The sequence below is a fragment of the Thalia democratica genome, chromosome 7 (genome assembly GCF_965202585.1).
Source record: "Thalia democratica chromosome 7, ktThaDemo2.hap1.1, whole genome shotgun sequence".
Taxonomy (NCBI): domain Eukaryota; kingdom Metazoa; phylum Chordata; class Thaliacea; order Salpida; family Salpidae; genus Thalia; species Thalia democratica.
In genome coordinates, this window is record NC_139171.1 from 16,054,633 (window position 1) to 16,065,886 (window position 11,254).

The 11,254-nt window shown below is 24.5% G+C and overlaps 1 protein-coding gene across 1 annotated transcript; it reads left to right on the forward strand.

Moving 5' to 3' along the window:
* The first annotated feature begins 1,173 nt into the window (after positions 1 to 1,173).
* Positions 1,174 to 5,209, forward strand: LOC145841133 (uncharacterized). Its single transcript, XM_082948505.1, has 9 exons — positions 1,174 to 1,416; positions 1,925 to 1,972; positions 2,750 to 2,835; positions 3,159 to 3,266; positions 3,472 to 3,521; positions 3,843 to 4,070; positions 4,447 to 4,517; positions 4,809 to 4,967; positions 5,108 to 5,209. The coding sequence occupies exons 1-9, from the start codon at positions 1,174 to 1,176 to the stop codon at positions 5,207 to 5,209; spliced, it is 1,095 nt and encodes a 364-aa protein (XP_082804631.1).
* Positions 5,210 to 11,254: the final 6,045 nt, after the last annotated feature.

Here is an 11,254-nt window from a genome sequence, read left to right on the forward strand (position 1 = left end):
TAAAAAAAAATTTCGTAATATTTAGTAAAAGTTTTAAAATCACTTTTTAATACGCCTGATACTTTTTTTCTGTCTTTATCATTAGCTTCAGAGTACCTAGTGTAAGTTTTAAAACTAACTATAAACAGGCCTAAGACTTTTTTTATAATATTTTGCACTTCATTAAACTATCTAGCGTAAGTTTTTCAATTTTTCATTGGTCTATCGGATCCATTACATTAGGATCTGAGCGGATCTAAAGAAATCACTTTCAAGCCAAGTCCGGATTCTAAGATCAAGTAGAATACTAATATGTAAACTTAAGACCTGTTTAAAAAAGCAATAGATTTTTGACAGTACTATGAGGACATTTTTTTTATTGTAAACAACAGTTTTTACAGGAAATAAGAAGCTTCGTGATGATAACCATCAACAAATCTGTTTTTTTAACTTTGTTTTCATTCTTCAATATTGTTTTTTCCGGTAAGTTTCTTGGAGCCCGTTTTTTTTTTTAAGTTTAATCTACATGTTTTATGTTTCCTTTAACAAGTTTTTTAATAAACTTAAAATAACGTCATTTTTTATGTTTCAAATCAGTTGTATAATTTTTGATAAACAGATTCAATGAAAAGTTTGATTGTTTTAAGTCACTTATTAGAGTGAATTAATTTGTTACTTAGATGATTAAGGTTTTCTTAAAATTTTGTCAGACCAAGTTTTAAAATAGCGAAAGTATAAGTAATTTTTACAAAATCTTGATACGAATAAATGATAAATGTTAAACATAACGAACTTAAAACAAAATATTTTAAATCTATAAACATTAAATGATTTATTACATATTTTTATACTACTTAATTTAACGTTAACATTTATAACTGTTTATGTTTATGAATAATGTACTTAAACTAGTTAAAATCTTCAAGTTAAAGTATATAGTTAATTTTTTATAACTTTAATTAACAGTAAAATATTCTTTTCCTGAAAGAAACTTAAATGTTAGTCTCAACTCTCAAGGTATACATCTTTTGTAAGTTTTATCAAGAATTTAATTTTTATGCGAAATTTTTCAAAAATAAAATCTTCTTTTAGAGCTATCTTATAGCAGCTTTGTTATTGCAATCAAAATCTCTGTTTTCAGATATTGGCTCTTGCAACAAAACAATACAAAACCAAAATGTTATACCTTACATAATGAGAAAATCAACATACCTTGAAGGATCGGATAGATGCTCTTACGGCGTTGCTGAACTTAGCGAAAGTGTTAAATTGAGTATTCAAAAGTTCATAGACTGTGAAATAAACAGCGATGGAGTCAGACCTATCAATATTTTTAGGGTCATTTGCAAAGATCCTCAAGTCAATGGAATTAAAAGTAAATCTTGTCCGACCTTTCTTAAAGCGAAAGAGTATAGTAAAGTAGTAAAATGCTTGAGAGTTTGTTTAAAGTTTCGGTTTGACCAAATAGTACTCTGTAAAGGGAAACCAATATCTCATTTTATAAGATATCTCAAAGTTAGCTTGAGTTTTTTAGCTGTTCTCTTAATTGGGATTTTTGTCTGGTGCAAATATTATGAAATAAAGGTTAGCCTTCTTTATAGATAAGTTTTTTTAAGCTCTACTTTAAAACTAATAACGTTTTAAAAATATTTTTAGCTATTAAGATACCTTACTACAGCTAAAAATGAGTTTTTTTCTTATTAAATAATTTTCAAGGTTTTCACTTACATATTTTAACTAATACGCTTATAATGTAACTTTAAGCATAAATATTTAATTATTTGATATTTTTTTCTTACATACATTTAAAAAGGTATATCAATACTTTAAGTTCTTAGTATATTTGTAATAAAAAAAATTTACAATTATAATACTTTTTATTTATAAATATATAGTTTTGTTTTATTTTCACCAAACATAGATATAGACTTAATATGTATTTCAGAGGTTCTTAAAGAAAAAAGAAGTATTCGATAAAATTTCCTGTTCTCAGGTAAGTGAATTTTTAATAGTTTTATAAGATTTAAACAGTTTTAACTTAAACAATTAAGTTTCAAAATTTTTATTTTATATTTTTCAAGTAGGCACTATTAACCTTTCATCTATTTTATTGATTAATTTAAAAAAAAAGTGTATACTTACGGTTAAGGTTTATCTGTATTGATTTCCACAGTTTATATAAATTAATTTTCTAATCAACTGACTTGTTGTCATTTTTACGTGTTAGTTTTTAGAGTCTTTCTACCTGGGTAATTTACAATAAAGATTGTTGTATTTTTTCACCAAATAAACATATAATAAAAACGTTTTCAAGACAAAATTAAAGCTGCAACATTTGTGAACTTTATCATTTTCTCAAATTACTTTTTAACGATTGACTTTATTTATTGTCACTACAACAGTAAGTAAAATACATATAAAAACAAATAGAAGTTATATATTTATTATTAAGCAGCTCGGTGAACTGAAAGACTTAGAAAACGTAAAACGTCTTGGATGGGTAAATTTGACATTTTACTTATTTAAACTTTTTTTTTATAAAGTATTTTAAACATTTATTTTGGTTTGTTCGTACATAGAATTATCTTAAATATCCGCAGTTTACTTGAACATTATTGAAATCTTTTTTTTTTTTAGTATTTTTGTTTATACTTATATTAAGCTGTGTAATACTGATGTTTTTTAACAGTTTAAAAAAGTAAACTACCATGAGAAAAAAATATTTTAAAATGTTTTGACTATATAAATTTATGTATTAATTAAAAAACAGGGCTACTACGCAAGGGTCTACCATGCTTTTGACAAAGTGTTAAAAGCATCGGTAGCCTTGAAAGTAATTTATAACAAGGACTTCAAGTGAGAAATATTTAGTTTATTTTATTTTTAAACAGTTCCGTTTGTCAAATAAATATACAATAAAAAACTTTACAAACTTATTTTGAAAAACATCTAAGTTATATTCCAAAACATTTTATGTAGCGTTGTAAACAATAAAAGTTCATAAACTTGAAAAATAAAACATAACTCAATTTTTTGCCTCTTAATCCCTTATTTATAATGTTACTTAGTTATTACTGCAAGTACTAAAATAGGTTATTATAATCACAAGTAAGTTTACGTAGGTTTGTTTTGTAAATAGCTGAAACATGCTTAGTCAATGAGTGTTAAATTGTTCACAGAACTACGGAAGAACTTTCAAATGAAGCCTCGTTTCAACTGAAGACTCAACATGAAAACATTGTTCAAATATATTCTTTCTTTACTGAGAAAAAAGGTCGCGAAACGAGGTATTTTAAAATGGGTCATAATCATAATAAACTCTAAAAGTATAGCTATGAGTAAGTTTTTAGATATGAATATATATTTAAATATCGAAATTTTTAAATAAAATATTTTTCATTTAAATAAAAAATTGTTTGTAGTATGTACGACTGTTTTAAAAAAAATAAAATACATTTTTGTTCGAAAAATATATAACTAGTTTTTTTGTAGGAAGTGGCTAAAATTGTCAAGGAAAACGTTTTACAATATATTCCTCACTGGTATGAATTTTACAGTTTACTTTTTAATGTTTTAAATTTTGTTTTAAAACTATTAATGTCTATGTAAATTATCTGTGATTTAATTTATAAAATTTTAGAAATATGAACTAATTTCTTTAAAACTTTTGAAAATTCTTTATTTAGTTTTAAATTTCAGAGTCTTATTTCAAGCTTAAAAGTTATAATTAAGAACAGCTTATACGATTACGGTAATTTAATTTTTAAACTAAAACAATTAACATCTACTTTATAATGCATTATAAAATTTAGCTATATAAAACCTTTGAAAGGTAGCATTCTTTATATTAGTATCAAATTCAGATCCAATTTGCTTTCTAAAATGCGAAAAGGGCCAGACAGACCTAAGAAAGGAGCTGATCAATTGCGAACCAAGGTCAGTCATCGAGAACGTTGGATTTATGATCCAGATCCTCAGAGGTTTAACTTACATACATAGTAAAAGTGTCATACACAGAGACCTTAAGCCTGCAAATATCTTCCTAGTGGATGGAGTTTGGAAGATTGGTGATTTTGGACTTGCGACGCAGAGTTAGTTAATCTATTTATGTTATCGGTACATATTTCAGTATATTTTATTGTTTAGAAAAATTGCTTACTACAGTATTTTTTAGTTATTTAAATAACCTTATAACAACCAATTTTAGTAAAAATTAGATTCTTTTTAAATTAGAAATTACTTAGGTACGTACATTTTTTATTTATTAAGGTTAGTCTAATATTTAAAGTTACTTATATAAGAAATGATTTATAAAATAGCATTTCATAAGTCAGTTACCAAGGTTTAAAACTATACATTTTTACATTAGTTCAACGAAATATATAATGTATGCATTAAGAAAAGTAATTAACAGATCTTTTAACAAAAACACATTTTAAGGTTAATAAATGTATGTATAAATTATAGTAATCCGGCAAGTGAACGAGTGCAGGCACTCCGGAAATTATGGAACACTCAATTTTATGCCAAAGGAGCAGGTATTAAAAATTTATCATTAGCTTAAAAAAATTTAGTTAACAATTTAAAAGACATTTGAAAAAAAAAAATATTATTCTCAATTATTTTTAACTCAGAAAAATGATTAAAATAAAAACTTATTAATTTAATATTAGTTTTCATTATAGTTTTAAATACAAACTATGTTTTAAAACTTGAAATAAATCATTTGTTAACTAATTGAAACAGTTACAAAATCTGAAACAAACATTTAAAACTGTTTTTGAAGCTGTTTTATATAACTTTCAAACTATTTTATTTTACTACAACAGACAGAAAAACCCTTCGTATATGATCGAAAAGTGGACTGTTTCGCCATTTCCGTGATTAGTTGCCTTTTGTTCGGCTATACAGAGAAAACTATGGAATATGAAGAACAAGTTAGGAGAGTAAGATCCAAAAACTTAAGTCCAGCAATCACTGGTACAATGGTAAGAAGTGTCTTCTATTGATTCTTTTAATGTATATTTTTTTATTTAAAGACTTTATTAAACTATACATATACAAACTGAAAAATACTTTAATGATTAGAAATGAAAATAAAATGTCAAATACAATATTTTTATTACAGAGAGAGAAATTACTCAATGGCCTGGACAACGAAGAGCCTAATAACAGGCCGTTAGCAGTTGAATTGTTGGAAACATTTGAACAAGCTATGGAGGAGCTTTAATGGACATGAAAAAAAAACTAAGTAAATACTTTACTTGTTTGAAATATTTTGGTATTGGAGTCTTTTTAAAGCAAGTTTTTATAGTTAAAATCTAATCTAAAGACTCAAAAGCTCTTTTTATTCATTAAAAATTTCAAATAAAGTGTTTATATAAAAAAATTGAGATGTTTTTTTCTTCTATCATTTACTTTTAACATTTTGATTTTATTATACATTTAAATTATAAAAGTATGTTGTTTTATGAAAATTTCATTATATAACCTTCTTTTATGTTTTACACTCTTACCGTATAGAATGTAAAATTATGTTTTATTTCATTAAATTTAAAAGCTTAATTCAGTATGTTAACTTTTTCTTTCTGCATGTTTTTATTTTAATTTTGTTCTTATAAATTTGAAAGTATTTCAGCTTATTTTGATGTATTTTATTCGTCTTATATAATAAAGTATTACAACTAGACATTTTGTCTTCTATATAGTAATTGTTTTAAAACAATTTACTATTTATAACGTTAAAAATGCTTTAAAGCTGTAGAAGCTGGTTATTATTTCATATTTGGTGTAATAATTATCCCTCTCTACAAATTAAACTAAAAACGTATTTATTTGACATATAAATTACAAAAAATACAAAGATTTCTTGAAATTATCTTCTTAACTACTCTATATGACTTGCGTAGTTTGATTTAATTGTCAAGTTTTTTGTTATTTTATTTATTTTATAATAACAATTGAAAACAATGTGATTTAAGCTTATAAACTTTAAAGTTAGTTCATTACAAAACTTTAAACTTATAAGGTTCATAATTTTTACTTTAAGTCTATCGTATAACTTATACAAAGGTACTAAATGATGTAAAATGATAAGCTCATTAATTATTTTATCATTTCTTCTCTATTTATTAAGGGTAATGTTTGAAGATGCCTATAAATAATATAGTGGTTATCTGAAGTGCAGTTATCCAGTTTTGAGCTGTCAGAAGTTAATGAGGGGATCGTGGAAGTTATGTTATTAAGTTATGAAATCATCTCAAAAATTCCTCTTATAAAATTAAACGGTAATAGTTTTGATTTTTTGTTAAGTTTAAAGCATTTTTTCAACAAAAACATTAGAAATTACTTAGAAAAACTTTAATTTTACTCTCCCAACTTGTTCTTCGTATTCCATAGTTTTCTCTGTATAGCCGAAAAAAAGGCAACTAATCACGGAAATGGCGAAACAGTCCACTTTGCAATCATATACGAAGGGTTTTTCTGTCTGTTGTAGTAAAATAAAATAGTTTGAAAGTTATATAAAACAGCTACAATTTAATTTTACTTTATTACTAAGTTTTACTTCTAAGATTGTATTCAAATTTCAAAAAATTAAAGCAAAAAAACTATTAAAATACAGATTTTTTTAAATTTTATAAACTCAAAAGCTGAAAAAATATATAAAATGTTAATTTAAAAAAATAACACTTTAAATTTAAAGTTAATCTTACAAGATGTAAAATACTACTTATGATTAATCAACTTAAACCAGGTATCAACAAAACATTAAAAAGACTCAAAAATCGATTAAAATTCATAAGTTTGGTAAGAGACATTGCTTTAGTTACTCAAGCGTAAAATTGTTAACATAAAACAAACAAAAGTTTATACGACTCAGTGCTCAAAAGGCATAAAAACTGTTAGCACTTTACCAACCCTCGTCAAAACCCATTTTTTACTAGTGTTGTATACTTATATAATTCAACAAAAAACAATAAAAATTACTTAGAAAAACATATTTTCTATGTTTAAAAGCTAAGCTTACTAGTTTAAGTTTGCTAATGATATGAAAAAATTAATAAGTTTTTTGTAAAAATAAGTGGATTAAATTTTAGCTAGTAGTAATTTTTTTTTTTTTTTTTTTGAAAAACTGTGCTACTCTTTAATAAAATCTTAGTCTTAATAGATTTTGTTAGATTTTATAAAAACAATATAATGTTTATCATCCTATAAGCTTAATGTTCAATTTTATCAATTTAATTTTACTTTATTACTAAGTTTTACTTCTAAGATTGTATTCAAATTTCAAAAAATTAAAGCAAAAAAACTATTAAAATACAGATTTTTTTAATTTTATTATCTCAAAATGTAAAAGCTGAAAAAATATATAAAATGTTAATTTAAAAAAATAACACTTTAAATTTAAAGTTAGTCTTACAGGATGTAAAATACTACTTATGATTAATCAACTTAAACCAAGTATCAACAAAACATTAAAAAGACTCAAAAATCGATTAAAATTAATAAATATGTTTGGTAAGAGACATTGCTTTAGTTACTCAAGCGTAAAATTGTTAACATAAAACAAACAAAAGTTTATACGACTCAGTGCTCAAAAGGCATAAAAACTGTTAGCACTTTACCAACCCTTGTCAAAACCCATTTTGTACTAGTGTTGTATACTTATATAATTCTTATCTGCCTTCCAGTTTAGTAACAAAAATTTGTCTTATGATTTTTTTTTAATAGACTTTGGGTCATTAGTTTTCAGACAAATTTAGCTTTATCATGTTGTGTAGAAATTTCTTTTTTTTTTGTTGGATTTAATTTGTTTTTAAAAGTTTTTAAGCATAAAGCATTTAATTCTATTTCTGCTTTGAATTTAAAACATTTGTTTTTGTGTCCCAATCTATTTTATATTTTATTACAAAATGTACACAAGTTTAAAATAAAAACAGAGTAGACTATTTTTTCTGAATATAGGAATAAATACATAAGTTTAGATTATTAAGTGAAGCTCTTTCTATAAGTTTATTTTTTTGTCATAGTTAATGGCCAATGAAAACCTATAAGAAACCCTGTTTTTGTGCACATTCTTCTTACCAAAAGTTCTAGTTATAGTGATGGTTGATGAAATAATTTTAAGTTCAAAACTGCAACTATATTTATTGTAATGTTATAATGTCAATGTTATTTGTAGATATCTAGTTATTTAAAAAAATAAATATATGTGCAGCAAACTTTCATTTATTTTAGTACATAGATTAAGAAACAATTTTTTTGTTAAGCAAGTACCTTCATTGTTTTAAGAATGTTTGTTAATTAATTTATTTATTTTTTCAAAATTTACATTTTTTTATATTTGATTTATATAGCTGACTAGAAACTAACCATATCATTTAAAAAAGTTAATAAAACACCTTCCAAAATTAGATGCGCGCTTATTAACTACCTGAAAATAAATCTGTTGACGTTTTAAAGATACTTTAGTACTCTGAGTAACAAGATTCTATTTTTTTATAGACATCATTGAAAACTTTATAACTAAATTTGATACTAAAAAAATAATGTACTTAATATATCTGAATCTAAATAAGTTAAACACAAAGATTGAAAAACTTTATCTATGTAAATATATTAAGCAGGTTCAGATTAATGCAGGTGATATGATTTTTTTTAAAGAAATATTTAAAACTAAGGCCGACCAAGAGTTTGAATTTTTAGGTTTATGAGTTAGGATATTTGTTAAAAGTGTGTATTTTGTGGATTTTTAACTTAAATAAAACTCTGGCTTACTCAGGGTTTTTGCATTACTTAGGTCAGCTTGGTTGTTTTAGAAAGCTCTTTATTATTTTGTTAATTTCAAACATTAAGTTCTAAAAATACTGTTAGTACTTTGATATGCATTAATGGTTTAACAACTTTTTGTTATCTTTTGGTCCATACTACTAATTTTTCAGCTGTATCATAAATTTAGAAGACTAAGTCTTAGTTAAGAGTACCTTAGGCTAGTTTTTGGTCACTCAAGCAATTTTCTTTGCTTTGAATTTTGTGGTCATGGTTCATTTAAAATACATTATTTATTAAAATTTACTAAAAGAATCCTTTTTATTTTAAAGTTTTTTTTTTGTTTATACTACAGTAACCTTTCATCTAAGTAACACTTGAAACACAGCGCAAAAATGTGTGCTCAAACTTGTTAAAAACCACTTAAATCAATATATGACTCTTAAAGCAAAATTTCCCTAACAAAATTTTTCATCCTAAAAACGAAATATAATTGTTAAAAATATATTATAAATCTCGAGTATTCAATAGAAGTATCTAACTGTAAGTATTTCTTTATAAATGTAAATTCATTTCTCTATTTAAACCTCAAAGTTTATAATCTATTTTGTTCCTTTTTCTTTTATGTTTACATTGTAGATATACATAATTAATTTCTAATTTAAATTAGCTAGTTTACGGTTGTATAATTTAACTCCAGGTTGTCTTGATAGGAAACATAAGATAGATGAAATAATGTGGTGTTCTAGTACACTGAGATTTCCACAGTTTCTATTTGCAGTAACAAATTTGAGAAAAAGTAGATAACACTTTTACTAATTTAAAACTGCTTTTTACTCATATTATATATGTCTGTATATTTACACATTTTTCTTTAATGGTATTAACTTTACAATAAGTTCTAATTCCACAGGAAAGAGCTCAACTAAAAAGGAGCAAATATAAATGATTCAATTAAAAATTTATAAGTTTATTATTTAACACTAAGTTTTATTACTTTTGTACTGTTCATATTTTTCTTGATCTAATTTCTATTTTATTTTGTTATACGCTTTTTACATTTATGTTTCAGTCATTTGGTATGTAAATTTTAACTGGACTGTTCATTGTGTTTGTTAAATAAATAAACTGCAATATGCTCGTTTTTATATTAAATTTGATATACAACTTTAAGTTACAACTAAATAACCTTTTTTGCCAGTTCGCTTAGTTCTAATTTCATTTAATAAATACAGTATAAACTATTTTGAATATTTTTTTCTTGCTTAACAGTACTAGTAGGTTTGTTTATTAAATTTCAAAGTTTAAAATATTACATTTTTAACACAGCGTTTTTGACTAAAAAACTCATAACATATCGGCTTTTTGAACCTAGAAAATGCGTACCTAGTTGGTTAGTATTTTAACTAAAAAACCTGCACCCACTTTTGTATTAACAAATTATTTTTAAATACTTTTTATAGGACACTATCTAATAAAATTATAATTAAACCATGAGTTTTGTAGCTGACTCTAAACTTGAAAACAATAAAGAAAACAAAGTGATGAGATTGCTTAAGTTTTTCAAAAAAGACAGAGAAGCAGTAGAAACAAGTGAAAAAGGAAACAAGTTGACAGAAATTGGTAATTCAAAACCAGATGAGCTCGGGGATAACAAAACTAGAATAGTTGTAAGTGACAGCTATTAAACTTTTATTTTAGAATTTAAAAAAGTATATTGTAACTTTTCCGTGGAAATGTATTACTATTAACTTATTCTTATGTACTACTTACGTTATAATGTTTTTTAATTTCTAGTTATAAGTTGTCTAAATATAAAACTTAAAAATTTTATGTGTCACGTATGTTTTTGAAATGTTGATTGATTAAAAATGTTGAAGTAGTTATTTTTTTGTGTTTTACACTAGACTAGTTTTTTGTTAAACAGACAATTTGTTAGGTAAATGATATTGACGGCAGCAAATACTTCAAAACTTTCAACTCCAACGACAAACTGTCAGCAGTGAAACAGTTTGTAAAAACTAAACGTGAAGAAAAGAATGAAGACAAAGATGAACAAAAATATTCTAAGAAGTCTAAACAAGTCACAGCAAAGTCTTCCAAAGATAAGAGGTATGACTGTAATCAATAGTACTTCATCAAAATATTTATTTTCTATATCAAGTTGCACTTTTAAATTATGTTTGTCGCTTTTACAGCTTCAGCTTTAAGAGCTGATCTCAAATCACTAAACTAAAGAAATTTACGTTTGGGAAGAAAATGTTGCTGCTTTGTCTTGTGTTTTTAGTTTAAAAGATTTTTTTTCAGTTTGTCATCCATTATAAGAGTAAAACAAGTTAATAAATTAGTTGTATAAAACTACAAAAGGTTGTATAGAATATAAGTTTATTACAAACTTTATTAGACGTTCGCTAATCAGAGCTGCCCTGTCTTGTCTATCGTGCTGTCTGTGTTGCTGCAAATGTTGTATTCCCAAAGAAGCGAGAGATGCTTTGAAGAATTTTAA

Coding starts and splice junctions, on each gene's coding strand:
- LOC145841133 (XM_082948505.1), top strand. CDS start 1,174: ATGAGAAAATCAACATACCTTGAAGGATCGGATAGATGCTCTTACGGC. Junction 1,417..1,924: donor AAGTAGTAAAATGCTTGAGA/GTTTGTTTAAAG, acceptor TATGTATTTCAG/AGGTTCTTAAAGAAAAAAGA. Junction 1,973..2,749: donor ATAAAATTTCCTGTTCTCAG/GTAAGTGAATTT, acceptor ATTAAAAAACAG/GGCTACTACGCAAGGGTCTA.